Source organism: Cavia porcellus, unplaced genomic scaffold (genome assembly GCF_034190915.1).
Source record: "Cavia porcellus strain 051 isolate PalLab524CR breed Dunkin Hartley unplaced genomic scaffold, mCavPor4.1 scaffold_19, whole genome shotgun sequence".
Lineage (NCBI taxonomy): Eukaryota > Metazoa > Chordata > Mammalia > Rodentia > Caviidae > Cavia > Cavia porcellus.
Window position 1 is genome coordinate 8,751,288 of NW_026947502.1, and position 18,243 is coordinate 8,769,530.

At 43.2% G+C, this 18,243-nt stretch overlaps 1 protein-coding gene across 6 annotated transcripts in view; it reads left to right on the plus strand.

Annotated features, from left to right (window-relative positions):
* Gria1 (glutamate ionotropic receptor AMPA type subunit 1) overlaps positions 1-18,243 on the plus strand; it is a 291,561-nt gene that overhangs the window by 148,264 nt on the left and 125,054 nt on the right. For all 6 annotated transcript variants that reach the window (XR_010041060.1, XR_010041061.1, XM_063230678.1 and 3 more), the window contains exons 3-5: positions 2,957-3,196; positions 5,751-5,935; positions 10,323-10,376. Coding sequence is in view for 4 of the 6 variants with exons in the window: in XM_063230678.1 (XP_063086748.1) it covers positions 2,957-3,196; positions 5,751-5,935; positions 10,323-10,376 (479 nt within the window). In the remaining 2 variants the exon portion in view is untranslated. The remainder of the gene's footprint in view (positions 1-2,956; positions 3,197-5,750; positions 5,936-10,322; positions 10,377-18,243) is intronic.

Here is an 18,243-nt window from a genome sequence, read left to right on the forward strand (position 1 = left end):
TTCCGAAGGGTGGGGGTATAGGGTTACAGGTAAATCTCTAGGGGCGGGGGAGGCAGGAGCTCCCTAATTCCAGCTGAGGCTTTTTTGGCTACAGTGTCCGGTCTGGGCCAGCAACCCTTTCACCGTTTCCCTTCCCTGACAAGGCATCCTCCACTCCAACTCCTCATCTTGTCTTCTCTGTCCTCGGGAATTCATTTGCACAGCAAATTCATTTGCACAGTTAAAAATTGTACCTCAAATAAAACCAAAGACTCCAAAAGCATCTAGATGTAGTGTGAAGCATTTTGTTAGGAAGGAATCCCAAGAACCCAGACCTTTACCTACTTTCTGGAATTGAAAAAATTACCCCAGAAGTTGCTAAAATTTCTACCAGCAAGTAAGAAACTAGTGTAGAATCAGGAAACCCTCTCCAGTCCAGTAGAGGACAATGCAGAGTCCTGCAGCCTGAAGCAGTGTCCAGTCCAAGCTGCAGCACCCTGAATTATTGTTTTGCAGAATGAGAAAATTTCCACCAGAGTGTGGGATGTGCCGAGGGTCACACAAGTATACTCTGTAATGATTAAGCCAAAAAGAGAATCCCCCAGTCCTCTAGCACCGAGTCTGGTACTTTTTCTGCAGAACCATATTATCTCTCCTAATTGAATATTTATTGTGACAGACTCAAAGAAATGCCTGACAACTACTAATTATATTTCTCAACACAGTGGCTTGCTGCCTACCTTCCCCACAAGTCTTGGTCCTACAGAGTTGGTTCTCTCTCTCCCTCTCCCGCTCCCTCTCTCTTTCCCTCTACCTCCCCCTCTCCCTGGACCCTTTCCCTCCTTTTTCCTCTCCCTCTTTGCCGCCCACTTCCTTGGGTTTCTGAAGTGAAGGACCAGCATGCAGGTCAGATATTCAGCCACTCTGGGAGGCAAGGCCCACTCAAGGAGACCTGGCCCAGGCTACCTGTGAGCCATGCTCTGTTAAGGAGTAGTGACCAAGGCTTTAAAGGATGAAACATTATTCTTTTAAAGGAAGAATGGTGTGCAGAAGGGAAAACTAAGAAGGAGAAAACAATCCCAGCTTTCTATGAGTCTAAGGATTTGTTATATCACCTGCTCAGATTGTTTCCCCTCTCATCCTAGTTTTTCTTTCTCCACTTCTAAAATACGAGCAAGAAACACCAGCTATGAGGACCCAGAGCCCCAAATGCAAGTGTGAAACCAAAAACGTGCCATGAAGGAATAAGCCTGGAACATCAGATTTAAGCCCAACAGTATAATATTTCATTGCAGCAAGAGAGGAGATCCTATAAATACCTCAGAGAGCGTGTTATAATACTTTACCAGAGTTTATAGTCTCCCATACAAACTTAACCTGAAAGACAGATTGTGTGTTTTGACAAATCTATATTTAACATAAGGAGGATAACATGTAACGCATGCTTCCTGGTAAAGAAATTCATATTTATGTAAATTGTGATCCTCGTAATTACAATAGACATTTAAAAACAGTGACTCTCGTGGACTGTGAACGGGAAGAGTGTTTTTATTAAGGAGAAAGCAGTAACAGTGTGAGTGATGTAAGAGAAAAAGCTACCTTAGAAGAAAGAGACCAGGACAGAAGACTATGAGGTCTCGGGGAACCAACAGACTCCCCTGTTGGATCTAGCTCCACTTGATCACCTGCTGTGAGTTTTGTAGCCTTCCCATCAAGATTTGTCATTCATTTATCAAATACTTTTTAACTATCTACAATGTTCCAGGCATCCTGCTAGCTTTAGGATACAAACACAATCCGTTTTCAGGAAATCTAAATGGACACAAATGTTAACAGATATATACAAATAAACCAAAAAAGTTATTTTAGATCATACCGATGAAGAGCAGGGAACAGTACAGGGTGATGTGATGGAGACTGAGGGGGGGCTGAGTGGAGAGAAGGTGGTCACTCCTTAGAAGAAAGAGAAGGGTGACTGATCCCCCTCACTATTTACTTTGGAAGGATCATTTTCAGGCATTGGGAATGACCTTTGGTTGGTCCCCTTCCTATGACAAATACTGTGCACTCTCCATCTTATATGGTAGCAAACTGAAGTTTAGGAACTGACTAACCTAGCATCCTTTGCCATGGTTATTAGCATGTTGCTCTAACCAGCAGCATAATCAACCCCAAGCAAGAATTGGTAACTGCACTGGGAGCCTGCCAAATGATCCTGGGGGAATGTTCACGCAGCTAAATTATTACTATGGCTGGTACATGGGAGGCCCAAAAATCAGCTAGCATAATGAACGAACACAAAATGAGTATCAGCAGAGAAATGCACACTGAGAGCTCAAGGCTAATCTAGGAAAATCAACACTTATTTTCTTAAACATGTATCCGACATCTTTTTCTAATAACATCTTTTTATGTTTTGCCTTGAAGTGACGGGCAATAGGGTGAAAATGTTGCTGTGTAAGATATTTTTCTAAATCAGGCTTATCCTAGCTGTGCTATTTGAATGTGTCTATTAGTTTTCTGATCCTCAATTTTTTCCCCTTTAAAAATGACCCATAACCTTAACAGGGTCATTATAGAGACAAAGTGAAATAATAGATGAAATAATAGATGTATCCCTGGTTACTAAAATTAATAACCATGATAGTGTTATCTAGCATGTACCAGGCACCTAATAAGCCTCAAATTCAGATAGTTGGGAGATCAAAAAGATGAATGTGTGAGTAGAGTGGACAGATGAGTAGAATGTATGGTGACATGAATAGACTGAGAGTTGAATGGATGGATGGATGGATGGATGGATGGATGGATGGATGGATGGAGATAGAGAAACTTGCTCATGAGTTGGATGGGTAGATGGCTACCTACTAGGGTGATGGGTTAGATGATGGTCTACTAAGTGACTTTGTTTTGGGGCCACCCAACAGTGTGTTCACAGCATCTTCTGTCCATTAATCCTTCTCTTCTTCTCTTCCAGTCTGTTCCCAGTTCTCCAAAGGAGTCTATGCCATCTTCGGGTTTTATGAACGCAGGACTGTCAACATGCTGACCTCCTTCTGCGGGGCCCTCCATGTATGCTTCATCACACCGAGCTTTCCTGTAGACACTTCGAACCAGTTTGTCCTTCAGCTGCGCCCTGAGCTTCAGGATGCCCTCATCAGCATCATCGACCACTACAAGTGGCAGAAATTCGTCTACATTTATGATGCTGACCGAGGTAAGCCAAGGACTAGTGGAGACTGTTAAAAGATAGAGAGACTATTATCAGCAAGAAGAATCCTGCCTCGGTGCCCCTTGAAAATCAAGAAGGAATGATCCAAAATGCTTTATTTCTGTGGATGATTTCTTAGAAGCTAATCCCTAACTCACAGTAGGGACCCTTCCAGAGTGTAATCGCTTACCATACTGTTACCATACCGTGTCACTCCGCAGTTCACCAAGTTCCCATGGCTGCTGAGTCCAAGGGCCCCAGTCAAATGGGTCAGGCCTAGTGGCAGGGTTTTAGCAGTGTAGACATCCTAGATCTGAATCCTAGGTTCTCTCTTCTTCTATTCTGTCTTTGACCAGCTCTTTATGCCTTAGTTTCCCCAGTGACGTAATGAGGATAAAATTCACAATGCCTTCAATTTATCTTCACTTTATCTCCATCCGTAACGAAGATGAAAAGTCTCTGCTTTAGAAGCGCATTGTGAGAGTGAAATGAGACACTAACTAGAGAGAGATTGGTGCCTGCAACACAGTCCGCGCTCGTGACCCTTGCTGTGTTAGCTGCTTTCATCACCACCATTGTCACCGTCATCACCATCATCACCACCATCGACCCTCTCCAGGCTTTGTAACTTTGCTTCCTTTCAGTTTCACAGCGCATTTTCCAAATATTCCCTACACATCCTTCTACACATCCTTCTGCTCTGTGCCTCTACTCATGCTGTTCTCAGGTGCTTCTCTTCTTAAGTCTGCCTATAGACATCCTTCTCCTCCATAGCAGCTGACTAAAACCACCCTCACGATGGCCTGACCCTCTCAACAAGAACTCTGTGTTTTGCCCGACTCCTGTGCTGTCTGTTAGCACTGCCCACCTCCCCCTTGTGTGCTAACGATCCTGTAAAGACACAGTGAGTGTTGGTGGAACTGAATAAATGGGATGTGCTGGGCCTGGAAGCCTGGGCCAGGATCCCTGGTGTGCTTGCTGTAGAGGGTCTGAAAGGATCTCAGTAGGACAGGGAAAGTAAAACTCACTTTTCAAGCAATTATGCAGGTGTTTTAGATGGGAAGGAGCCAGCAGAGAGACCATCAGCACCCTTTCCTTTGATTTTCCATACCCTCTCCCTATTTTGATGATTTGCCTTCTCAGAAAGCAGTTGTCTTGGTGGGGTAAGTGTGTCACCCAGCTGCAGTCTGGAAGTAGCAAAGTCAGAAAAATGTAACTCTGCTATAGGGACCAGCAGAAGGACCTACCCTCTCCAAAGGGCATCATAGCCTCGGAACTCAGAGCTCTGACCTGTGTCATTTTCTAGCTGTGTGACTTTGAGTCAGTGGCTGAATCTCTCTGAACTTCAATTTCTACCTCTAAAATAAGAGCAACAGTAGTATCTGCAACTGAACTAAAGGGAAGAAAGCCACAGAATACTGTCACACATACAGTAAAGTTTTATTAAATGTAAGGTTCAAACCTATGCAACAACCTGCCCTGGAAAGGAAAACTAAATAGGGATGCAGGACAGAATCAATCTCTAGAGGATTCTCTAGACCAGACACCATATTGGTCCCTACAGAGGGGATTAGCAGTGTTCCTGGGAATTGAAAATGATCGACATAAAAATTAATAATGCCAAAGCCCATTAGGCATCTGTGGCAGGCAGAATGACACCTTCCCCTGACATCCCATTTCCTAATCCCTGGGACCTGAAACATTCTTATATTGCACAGCCAGGGGGAAATAAGACTACGGGTGGAATTAATGCTGTTAATTAACTGACTTTTAAATAAGGAGACTGTCCTGGGTTTCTTGGTTGGACACAGTGTAATCACCAAAGTCCTTAACAGTGAAAGTAAGAGGCGTGAGAGTCACTGTCAGAGTGATAAAGGAAGGCCTAGCGAGCATTTTGGGCTGTGGAGATGGGGCGGGAATTAGCCAAGGATGCAGGCAGCTTCTATGAGCTGGAAGGCAACCCAGTTGCTTCTCCCCTAGAATCTCTAGACAGCAGCATCCCCCTGCCAACACCTGGATTTTAATCCAGGAAGACCTAGCTCAAATATCTGACTTTCCAAAGTACCTACTAATAAATTTTTTGGCACAGTTAGCTCTAAACTGCTGGTAATTTGTAATACCAACAATAGGAAATGAATACACCACCTAAGTCTCAAAGATAAAATAAAGCAGTATTGAGCCACAGACTAAAACCCTCAAGGGGTCAGACCCCACCACGCATCAGACATTCACATTTAACCTCCATAAGGACATTGTGATGATTTGCATTGCCCTTTCCCATTGAAAAAACTAAGGTTGGGAGAGACAAATGCACCCGTATGAAGTAATTTAGCCACTATAATGAACCTGACTTCAGATTCGATGGTAACCACTAATTCTACTGTCCACCGTGCTGGGGACAGAAACACAATGAAGTCCCAGCGCCTGCGCAGAGGGGCACAGACCTGCACAGACAGAGAAAGTTGGAGCCAGGTTTCTTGGAGGAGCAAAGCTAGGATAGACAGCGGTGGGAGCTGGTGGGGGTACCCGCGGTGCTCACGGTCTACCATCTGTCTGCCAGGTTTGTCCGTCCTGCAGAAAGTCCTGGACACGGCAGCAGAGAAGAACTGGCAGGTGACAGCAGTCAACATTCTGACAACCACAGAGGAAGGATACAGGATGCTGTTTCAGGACCTGGAGAAGAAAAAGGAGCGGCTGGTGGTGGTGGACTGTGAATCGGAACGCCTCAATGCCATCCTGGGCCAGGTAGCAAAGGCCCGAAAGGGCTTGAGTGGGCATGGGAGTAACTTGGGAAAGGAGGGGGCACATTTTAGCCATGGATGTCATAAAGAGGATGATAAAGAGGACCCTGAGATGAACCTAGATCCTTCCACCTCACCTTCTGTCATTTGTAAAATTTAATTCTGAGATTTCAACAATAGAAGTCTTAACATGGAGCTTCAAATGGTTCTTGGATCAATTGGCCAATATTCAGCTCCAGTGTTTCTCTTTATTGTTAAAAAATAAATTTCATAGCACTTAGAGCTCATGAAGCGCTCTCACATCAGGAGCACCAGCTGCAGAGCCAGCCTCCTGCATGCGGCCCCGGGCTCTGCATGGGCTCACCCATCTAACACTGGAATCTCATCCCTGTGGCCCACTGACCTGCTTTAAGCTCCCAAGGAAGCCGCAGCCACCTCCCTCTCTACAGCTTCCTTGGATCCACTCTGAGGAATCCGTTGCGCATGCTGGGAAGAGGTGCCAAAACCTCACCAGGTTTTAAGCAGCCATATGGACATTGTAGTTCCTCCCATCTCAGACCTGAAGCGTGTGCCTGGCATGGATTTAGGGGGCCTTTGTGAACTGCACTTGTGTTCAGATAAATTAGCAAGGAAGAAGATTTGCAATCCTTTTTTTTTTTTTTAACAGTACCCTATAATAAAAGAAAGTCGTTTTAGGTACTTGACAACATGACGAAACTTGTTAATGGCCCTCAAGCTTCCTCAGTCCTCTACAGGGGACCTTGGCACCAGCTCTGCAATCACTCAGAACCCTCAACCACACAACAGGGGGAGATTCTGAAAGTCAGAAGATCGGTTAAGGCATTAATTCTATATGCTCTGCATTATAAAGGATGCATTCGACTTTTGCTCTTGAAAAAGGAGGTTGGCAAAAACAGAAGTCCCCTAGGCTGAGGTCAGTGCTTTGAATATTAGTGTTTAAGGGAGGCATTTGGGACAGGGCTTAAAATCGGAGACTCTTGAACCAGGCTGGCTGGGGTTCAAATCCCAATCTAGCCCTTAAAACTTCCCTAGACATTGCCTAGGTTTTTCACCTCTCTACGTCTCAGGTTCCTGCTCTGTAAAATGGGAATGCTAGAAAGCATACACCTTTAAGAGCTCCTATGAGGACTAAAAGAGTTGGCACATGTAAAATACTTGCAACAGAACCTGCCCACAGCCTGTGACATGTATAAACATCTGTCTACTTTTGGTATTCGTAGTGCCTGCTAGTACTGGCTTTCTGGAATCACTTCACTCTGTGGGCATAAATGAATTCACCAGCAAACTAAGAATTCAGGTCGCCGCTCTGCAAAACTGGTAAAAAGATAAGATGAGATAGGACACTAAGACTGAGGTGAATGACAATGGATGTTTCTGACAGAGTCGTGACTTGTCCTGGATTGCGCCATGTCAGTTTCTCAGCATTTACAGTTCCCCGGCCATTATTCCAAGGCTTTTCCGAGGCTCATCCCATTTACCCTCACATCAATACTGTAAAACAGCTACAACCGATTTCTCTGTTTTAATTATCAAGAAGGAAAGGATTACACGGCCTGAGTTCTCGCTGGCAACATACAAAGAAAGCAGGAAGTCAAATGAAACTGGCCTCAGCCACAGAGCCCAAAGTCTTGCAAACACAGCCTTTCTGCCTGCCTCTGTGTCCGGAGCTACCGTCTCTGCAGTCAGCTTGCATGCTTCAGTCTCCAGCACCCAACTGGAATATAAGCTCTAGGAGAACAATGCCTTTAATTTTATTTTCTTACCCACTATGTCAACAGTGCTTTAGCACATGGCACCAATCAAGCATTCAATAAATATTGTCCAAATGAGTTGAAAGACTTAAGTGCTCCATGAAAAGTAAGAATAATCTCAAACGGGAGATGGGTCTGAATTTCTGCCATATGTTAAATAAGGGCCTGCAAGCTTGTAGGGATGGATGTAAGCTGGAGGGCCAGAGATCATAGAATAGCTGGGGTTCACCAGGGGGCTTATCAGGGAAAGTGGAGGGTGCTGAGTGTCCACTAGAGATGAACACACAATCATGAATATCCTTCTACAGAGTTTGGGATTGTTTTGTAGATATGAGGAACTCAATAAAAGTTGATGAGCAAGGGTTATTAGAATATTATGCTCTGTCAATATATGACACGAAATTATATAATACAGTCATTATGTACAAAATAAACTAAGGTCAGAGTAGGTCAACCTCTCTTGGGGCTATCCATCATATTGCCCTGTTTTACTGTATTCATGGTGCTTCTCACCTGCAGAAATATTGTTCATGTAATCTGTTTATATATTTACCATCTGGTTCTCTACTAAAAATAACAATATAATTCATTGAGGTCCTAAGGACCTTGCTGCACAGGGCTTGGCATATAATATAAATCCAATAAATATTTGTTGAGCAGATTAATACATCACAGAAGGATTTATAGAGCAAGTAAAAATAGAACTCAGCCATAAAAGATAGAGACAATCAAGGAGAACAGGGGAGGCCATGCGACACAAAGACTGTGAATAAAATAATCCAAAAGAAATGAGCTTAGACATAATGGGGTCCGCAAGATGATTACCCCCATGTGAAATTGCACATTCCATTGATAATACCTTCCTTGTTTTGTGAGCTGTGTGTATGTGTCTACTTACTTGTTTATTACGGACCTCCTCCTTACAAAGTGTAAGCTTCAGGAGGGTAACCCTTCCCTAGGCTGCAGGTCACTGTGTGGACCACAGAATGCTTTAAACAGTAAGCACTTCATAAATATTTGCAAAACAAAGTTGGTAAAGGAGAAAAAGTAGGCCAGTGGATAGGTAGGTAAGTGGATGGAGGTGAAGGTTGGTATTAGGTCAAACTACACAAAATTGCTATTTTTTATAGTTAAAAGGCACCCATTTAATGGCTTTCTCTCATACTTTCATCTTGCAGGAAATATATTTCCCTGTTGCCTGAATGTGGCAGGGCTTTAAAATATTATTTATTTGCTATTTTGTGTTTGTTAGAAGCTAAATAGATTTTTGATAAAGGTATCTCATTGTGGAAGGGGCAGCAAACCATTTGACAAGAAGATCAAGAAATAATGAAGAATTATTAATAAAACTAGCGTCCCAATAGTTTTGAGCTACCTGGTCTGGAATTTCACAGTCCAACCACTGGTTCATAGCGTTCATTGTGTGTGCTTGCATTAAATTATTCCCCACATAAAAAAATATGTCAGCTGCTTTGCCCATACATCCAATTAAGGAGAATGTCTGAATGTAGATTTTAATAACCTTGAAAATCTATTCAGTTACAAAAGAAGCCTGAGTGCTTCTCAAGTATTTTATGTCTCCTTGCAACAGTGCAGGGAAAGATGCACTGAGCAGGGTACACTAACCCAAATTTGATATTTAAAAAAGAAAAAGAGAAAGAAATAGTTCACGTTAATCTCCAGGCTAACTACAGCTATGGAAGCAAGGTCAGTAATCTTAACCGTTTCTGGCCGGGTGGTTTGTCCGGCTGCCCATGCAAACTTCTGGGTAGTTCTTTTCACATGCACTTTTCCTGCATGCAATGATTAGGGACAGTCTGCATGCAAGATGGAAGGGTATTTGGGGCTCTTGGCTCTAATGATGAACAATAATCAGGTATTATATGAAAAGCTTCACTAGTCAGGGGTCCTGACATTGCTACCAGAGTAGTATGAAACCTGAGTATAAATCATTTTCCCCTTTGCCCTTCTGCTTCCCAGCTGTCCAGTGAAGGATGAGATCAGATGATCCTAACATTTCCTCCCAACTTCCACATTGAATGATCTATTAATGTTGGGATACTAAAGAGACTTCTGGAGAAAAGCACAAAATTCAGGGGGAACAAAGAAACAAACAAATAATAATATCTGTATATGGCTCATGAAGAGTCGAAAGTTAAGATCCCCTACTTGTCCAGCCTACCATCCTAGCAGCAAGCACTGTGATGACATTGGTGGAGTTTCTGTGTCACATAGGATTCCTGCCTTACCTCGCAAAGAAACTCCATGTGCACGAGTGGCTTGGGAAAGGAGTTTGCTGAGGATTCAGCTGGATTCTTAGGGTTATAACAATATCACTGAACCTCTGGAATCAGACAAAAGTGATTTCAGATCAGGCATTTGTGATTAAGTCTTTGGCAACTTTAAGGAGCTTAATTATCATTCTGCTTCTGTAGAACATAGATACTAGCAACGGCACCATCAATGCACTGGAATATTGCATTTTATATACTTGAGGTAGGGAAGAGCATATTATAAATGAACAACATGAGTTTTAACTGATCAATGCATTATTACTCTTGCAGTGGTAGCTTTCATTGCTGGTACTACTGATGAGTCCCCTCCCCCTGTGTTTTGCAGATTGTAAAGCTAGAGAAGAATGGCATTGGCTACCACTACATCCTTGCCAACCTGGTGAGTACAGCATTGTGAGCAATCAGCCCCTTTCAATATTTGCGTTCCTAACTCCATTCCAGGGCCCTGCCTACTGTGCACTCTGTGGGTGCAAAGGGAAATTCAGAGCTGCCGTACTCAGTCTTGGTGGTACTAAGTTTGTTTTCCCTTCCACATCCCACTTTCAAACCACCGGTCCTGAATCATCCTAGGAGACAGCCTGTTGGGGGCAGGGCTTAACCAGTATGCACAGTCTGCACTTAAAATCCGCTGCATCACAGGGCAATACGGACAAAATCACCACATCTTTGAATGGATACAACATGTCATGTTCCTGCTCTTTCTGGCCTTCTATTTCAAATTCAGTTCTATTTTTTGCTGTGCCATTGTTAACATATCTGTTTTCTTAGTGAAGTTTGGTTCTTCCAGCTCTTTCTTCTAAAATCAAATGTAATTTTATGTTAGGCTTAGTCTTGTTTTAGAGGCTTTATTGAGATATAATTCACATGCCATGCAACTCACCCCGTTGGTTTCAGTTATGAAACCTTCACCCAGCCTTATTTTAAAGCGTTTTATAGTCATGGCCTATTGCCCTCCAAGCTCCCTCAGCCCTAGGGAACCCACTGATCTACATCCTAGCTCTGTGTTTGCCTATATTGCCAAATAATCTTCCATTGTATGGATTTGCCACATTTTGCTTACTCAACCAACAGTTAATGGACACTGGGTTGACTCACTTTTTGGCTAGAATAAATAATGCTCCTGAACCTGGGGATACATGTTGTTCTCTTGAGGCTGCACCTATGAGTGGAATTCCTGGGCCATGTGCTAAATTCTATGTTTGACATTTGAAGGCACTCAATTTATTTTCCAAAGTGGCTACAGCTTTCATCAAATCTTAATTAATAACAAATTTTGCCAAATGTCAATTTCCCTTAATGGTGGCTTTTTCTACAGTGTTTGTTTCCCTGGCCTGTCTTTTTAATTTTCCATGTTTCCATTAAGATAAGGCTCTTAGCTTTTCATCTATAATAAATTTTCAGTCTTAACTTTATTTAACTGAGTGTATAACCATGTTTGGTTTTAGCCAAGTTGTTTTGTGCTATTTCTGAGAACAGTGTCATTAATTGAACAAAAGACTGATATTTTGTACTTGTTTGGGGGTAAAAGCCATTAGCTGAATTAAAGCACACATATAGAGCTAAACATGGAACCCAAGCGCCCTGCCTAATCTGAATTCTATCCTTCTTTCTGGTCTGGTCTTTAGACTTAGATTGACACTTGCCTTCCTCTTCTTTTCCCTTCAAAACTTCCTCTTTCTGGCAGTTTACGTATTTCAAAGTCAGGACTGGAAATACAGAGAACTAATCAGGATAGGTTAATTTAGACCCAAATGTTACTAGGTAAAATACAGTAGCTTACTCAGAAACATTTGCATTTTAAATAAGTACTAGCATTTCAGAGTCTTCTGGAGGACCAATGTTCACTCCCAAAAGACTACTTGGAAAAATATTATTATTGTTATTATTATTATTATTATTATTATTATTATTATTATTATTACTATATTTACTAAGGAGTGAGGAAAGCCCTGGACACCCCTTAAATCCTGTCCATGGCGCTAGCAGGCACTTTGGGAATCAACATCATCTAAATCCCATTTGCTTGTCAGTAAACAGAACCAGCAAGGGGCTGAGGTTTAGGGAGCGTCAGAGTGTCAGGTAATCAGTAAGCAGTGGAGCTATAGCAGTGACATCTACTGCCTTTCCTGCTATCCCAAGACTGCGTCTCAGTGAGACTTGGTGGGTGCCCTGCTGCTCAGGAATACAGAGAACAAGGATAGAGGGGTGCATAATTACATCTTTGCAGTTAGACAGAAATTACACACCAGTGGCCTCACAGCCACTGAAAGACCCCAGGTAATTACATTGCCAGCCTCCATCTGTCACCCAGTGACCCCAAGTCACAGCATCCCCAAGTCAGCCCCTTGGGTTGCTGTATCCTTCTCATCTACATTTTCCCTCTGACCTAATGAGTTCTGGAATCCTTACAACTGTCAGCTAATAGGATGCAAATTGCGCATACCATCCAAATACAAAAGACTTGCATGTTCCGATAGATTAGTTGATAATTAGGCTTCAAATTACTAATTAATTCAGTTTGAAATGTAGTTGGATATGTGGTGCGTGTTCTCCTCCCCCATCAGAGGAATAACATAATTTATAAGGTGATAATTTTTAGAAATCCAGCCTCATAATTAGCCTGCTGCTGCATGGAAAGGACCCTTTCCTTCAGAGTGCGATTAGGTTGCAATTATAGAGTTAGGGAAGCCTTTGGGAAGGAAGGAAGGAGCTACATTTTTATTTTGCAGTCCTTTCTGTCCCTGTCAGAATGTCTGAACTTCAAAGTAACCAGCAGCATTTCTCTTATGGGTCAGCTGGGAAGGTGTTTTGGGGTTCAGATAGCCACCACTGGAGGGCTGCTGGAAGGAGGTGATGGGTAGACGTGTGAGTTTATGGACAAGGAGTCTGAAGAAGTCCACATTTTGTTCTTGGGACAAAAATACATGACATACACAACTTAGAGGCAAAAAGCTTCTTATTTACTCATAGTTTCAGAGATATAGGTCCTTGGTTAGTTGATTCTATTGCTCTTAATCCTGCGGTACGAGAGAAATATCATGTCCAAAAGGTGTGTGGAAAGAAGGCTCCCTGCCTTGTAGCACCCAGGAATCAGAAAGAAAGAGCTACAGACCAAGAGAAAGGAGAGGGTGACATGATATGCCCTTAAAATTTACACCCTTAGTGAACTGTGTCCTGCAGCTGGGTCCAGTGTCCTAAGAAGCCCTGTACACTGTGAACACATCTATAGGTTACTCCACTGATGAGGCCAACACCCTCCCAGTCCAGTTACCTCTCTAGGTCCCACCTCAAAACACTGCTGTGCAGAGGGTCAAGCTCTTGACACATGAATCTTCTGGGGGTGTTCATACGTAAGCCATAACAGAGTCAAACAGACAAACAAACGAATAAAAACAATCCTGCTTTATGCACAGATGCCACCCTTAGCTAGCTGTAGTCTATGCACTTGTAGTATCATCAGGGAAGGACAAAAGATGTGGTCAAATGCCACTATGGTCTGAAAATTTAAAAGCATTCCACACAAGTGGAGAATTTTTATTTCACCAACCAAATCCTCCCATCTGTTTATATTCATGTATTGTTTGGATATGAATATGTGCATGTACATGTGTTTACCTATGTATTCATATTTTATATCAATTTGATAGGCTAGACATGTACAAATATTTCTATATCATTGCCATGTCCATGAAGTGAACATGTACCATGCAGAAATCACAGATCTTTGCCACTATTTATTTTTTAGAACGGCTTTTTTGAAACATACTTCTCATGCCACACAATGCACCTATTAAAGTATAGGATCCAATGAGTCTTCCTACATTTGCAGAATGGTGTTTCCATGATTACAATTTTGAAACATTTTTATCTCATGAGAAAGAAACTCGGTATTAGTGATCATCTGCCATCCTCCCCCCTCCCCACCACTTCACACACACACACACCTTCCCTCCTTCAAACTTCCATAACCAATCATTCTTCCATGTTCTTTCTCTATATATTCTTCTGGACTTTTTTATATTTCCCCTATCTAACACTAATTAGCCCTTGAGGTTGGAAATATTATTCTTACTTTCAGAAAAGTTCAGAAAAAGTTCAGAAAGATTGTGTGGCTGTTTTCAGAGTCGCCATGTTTATAAAGTTATGGGGCTGAGCTTCCCCTCCAGTCCCAAAGAACCCCAAATCTCATCTTCCTGTCACTGCACCATGTGACTCCTGAGCATGGGACAGTTGGAGGGAAGGTGAGGACAGTGTTGGTGTTTGACAAGGACAGGGTTCAAATCTGACCCGCAGTGACAGTGATAATCTAGAACACATCCATCCTAGTAGATATGGATGGAATTTCACTAAAATGATCCTTTCTAGTGTGACAAGAAAGCTGAGGTAGAGATGGGGGTCAGGAAATCACAGGTATCACTGAGGTCCCCGAGGTCCACTTCCACTGTGCAGTCAGACAGCCTGCTGTGGGAAGTTAGGGTTGGAGGTGCTGGTCCAGGTGGCAGCTGGCCCAGGCCCCACTCCATGCTGCATCAGCCCTGAGGAGAAGCTGTTCTTTGGTCTCTGTGCTCTGCTAGGCAAGGTGACTGCAGGCTCCTTTGGAAAGGCTGAGCCCACTCACTTTCCTCCCTCCGCACCCCTCCTGCCATACAGGCTCGTGTTTCTGAACACTCTGCTTAGGCAGGTGGCACAGCAGATCCTGGGAAAGGTGGCTCTGGGGTCAGACAGATCTGGGTTTGACTCCTAGTTTTATACTTATCAACTGTGACTCTGTTAAACCATAAGAGAGTCAAACAAACAAACAAACAAAAACAACCCTGCTCTATGCACAGACACCACGCTTAGCTAGCTGTGTACTTTTGGCCACTCCCCAGAACCCCATCAGTTTATCTCTTATAATTTTAGAGGCGTCATTGCCTTATTTTTGTATAATGAATAATATTATCTACCTCCCCATGTGATGTTACGAGAATTAAGCTAGATAATGTCATCATGTGGTAAAAGTAATACATGACCCCAGCTAGGCACGCAATAAAATGCTGGCAATGACTACCATAATAAGCATCACCATCATCATCATCATCATCATCATCATCATCATCATCACAGCCATCATCTTTAGTAAAGAAGAAAGGCATGTAGGTTGGACACAGATATTTTTGAGGGCTCCCAACCCTGTCTCAGGGTAAATCTCGCCGGCTCATTATATGTTGTAACAGCCCCGGGTCTTTTACTTATTGCAATTGAGACTGGACTGCTAACTCAGCGGTGTAATGCATCTTCCTCCCTGTTGGTTAGCCCGCAGTTGAAAGAAGGATTATGCCTACCTTGTTCACTTGTCACTTCTCAGTGCCTGGCAGACTGAGTTCCAAGCAACAAGTGTGACTTCACGAGTCCCTGAATGAAGGAATGAGTGAACAGGATCGTCAGGAAACCATGTCACTCTCACATGTCACATGCAGTTCAATCCTGGCCTAAGCATTTGCTAGTCACAGGCCTTGGGCAAGTCATTTCACCTCTCTGCACCTCAGTTTCCCTGTCTGTACCGCAGAATGTTAGCATGTGCCTCACAACGTGAAGATGAGTTCATTTACCCACAAGTTTTAGAACAAGTACAGCAAAAGCCCAGGCTTTCATCCTAACAGCCACTGGCTCACTCTCATTTGTGCAAATCATTTTTTTTTTATAGACTATTGGGCTTGCTGAAGATTTGACATGGTGTTTTTAAAAAGAGTAAGTTTGTCCATCAGTAGGACCTGGTTTTCTTCTCTGTACTCCAGAGGTATCGAGAAAATCCTCCAGGCTCCATTTGCCCCTTCAATCACCATGAAGAGGCTGGTACACTCAGCTCAAACACTCTGGGTTTGCATCCCCACCCCTGCAAACCATGCATGCCGTGGCCGACTCTGAGTGGCCCTTCCCAAGGTTGGAAGCATCCCGGGGGCCTTTCCAGATATGCAGGATGCTGCCTGCAATTGCTTTGCCAGGGCACAGAAGCCCCTGTTACAAGCAACTTGGAGCATCTAGGGCACCTTGGCACCACTGTCAGCAGCTTGCTGGGGTAATGCGTAACTGATAGGGTTCGGTCTTTTCCTCACCTGCTCCTTTTGTTAAGAGAGAAAAGCAAATAATATAGTGGGAAGGAAATGGAGCCCTCAAAACAGGGTTTTAGATAAGTGATCACAATGTGCCAGGCACTGCACTACGAATGTGACATGTAACATAGTTAAGTCTCACAACAGCCCCATGATATGGGCAGTACCATAACCTTTATACAAAGGATCCTCAGAATGAGAAGCCTGCCTGTGGCCACACAGCTCAGGGGTAGTACAGCAAAGATCTGAACCAAGTCATGGGTGATACTTGTGACAACTCCTTTGTCACTCAAAGCATATACATTTTTCATGTACAAGTTCCTCTTTGCTCTCTTTGCCCACCTGCCTGCTCCGTTCCTCCTAGGCTTTATTTTTTCCTATCCAAAGCTTTCCTCAAGCCCCAGGATCAGGTCAGTTCCACATAATTTGCTCTTTAATTCCACTGGTAAGATTGGTCTTTCTCACTAGACCTTAAGTAACCCACGATGCAGGACCAGATCTGTCTTATTCTCTTCGGTATCCTGTATCCTGTGCTTAGCAAAATAAATGAATCAATGAATACATGCCTAGAATATCCCTTTCCTCCTTTCCAGTAGCTTTTGAATTTGCCAAATGTTTGGACTGTCATTCATCTTTTTTTCCTTAAAGGGTACCCACTATGTGTGAGGCCCTGTGAATGCCCACACTGGCATTTCACCACACATGGGCTAGCCCTGAGCCTTGGCCTGGCCTTCTCAGACAGAAGGCTGTGATCATGTCAGATGAAGATGCTGCTGACTTTGTCTCTTAGAAAATCAAATCATAAGGACTCATTCCATACAAAGCAAGTTTGAAAGGCTGAACTTTGAACTGACTTTAATTCCACTTCTGGAGTTGACCAGACCAGGGTTAGTTCTGAACACAACCAATCAGGAAAGAGTTAAAATGAAAGACCACTAGAAAACCAACCAATCCTGGTCAAGACCAGGCAGTATACTTTGACAGTCTTATATTGACAGCTCAGTTTTGAGGTCTCTGACCTTCTGCCTCTAGGTACAGCATTTCACCCTAAGTCTCAGGTCTGAGAGGGATCAGCCTATGAGCCCATGACTAACTCTTACCTCGCTTTTCCATAATGGACACCGATTTGCTGGGATGAGCTGATGGTGTCTGCAGGAACTCCCTCCCTGATTTCAAATGTCATTAAAAAGTCAGTTCTAATGCTTTCCCTGGAATGAATAACGTGCTTATTAGCTTACAGAAGCATAGCTACACTGTCTTATTGACTTGGAAACCAGATAAGCCTGTCTGTTGCCAGGGATTATACAGTGTGAGGAGATCATAAAGATCTGGTTTATTAAGAGCCAGGGATATGGCTCAGCAGCACAGTGCCTGCCTGGCAAGCATGAGGCCCTGAGTTCAATTTTCAGCACACACAAACACACACAAAAAAAGACTTGATTGTTGAAGTTGCTAAGACAGGGAAATGTTTGCACAGAGGCATGGATATTTCAGGACACAATTAAGTCACTGGCCGAAGAGTATGCCACGAATTCATGTATATTCATATTCATATCTACATACCTGTGTGAGCACAGCGCTGTAGATCAAAGCTGAAGGAGCCCTTAGGAGAGAAATCGCTTGGCTGAGAAGTTTTCAAACTTGTTAGTTTGAAGCCCTATTTTTCCAGTGGAATTCTTTGGCATGAAACTTCGTAGGTCAAACGGGCTAAAAACAGAGCTGTGTTTTTGTGGCTGAGAGAGTTGAGAGGTAGCTTCCTCTTCTTTTGCCCTTCTCCTCTAAAATATCTGCCCCGGGATCACAGTGTGGGAAGTCATAGATCTAGTTGATCTCCCTGTTTCATAGATCAATAAATGCGTAGCACAGGAGATAACAGTGGTTGCCTGAGGACAAACAGCTTCTGAGGTTCAAAGACTGGCAGGACGCTGTGGTTGTCCTAACTCTTTTTGTTAAACTTTTATTCATGATTTGATTTAAATATAATGCACAAGGAAAGGAAGCCAATGGAAAGACCTCTTTGGCCCATGAAATGAGACCTGAGACTGGAAGATGACAGGACTTAAGTGTCTCAAGCACTCATGAAAGGGTGAACAAAGACCTTGCATCCTTTCCTTCCTCTGTGTGCCCTGCTGTGGTCACTGTGTGTGGACCGGA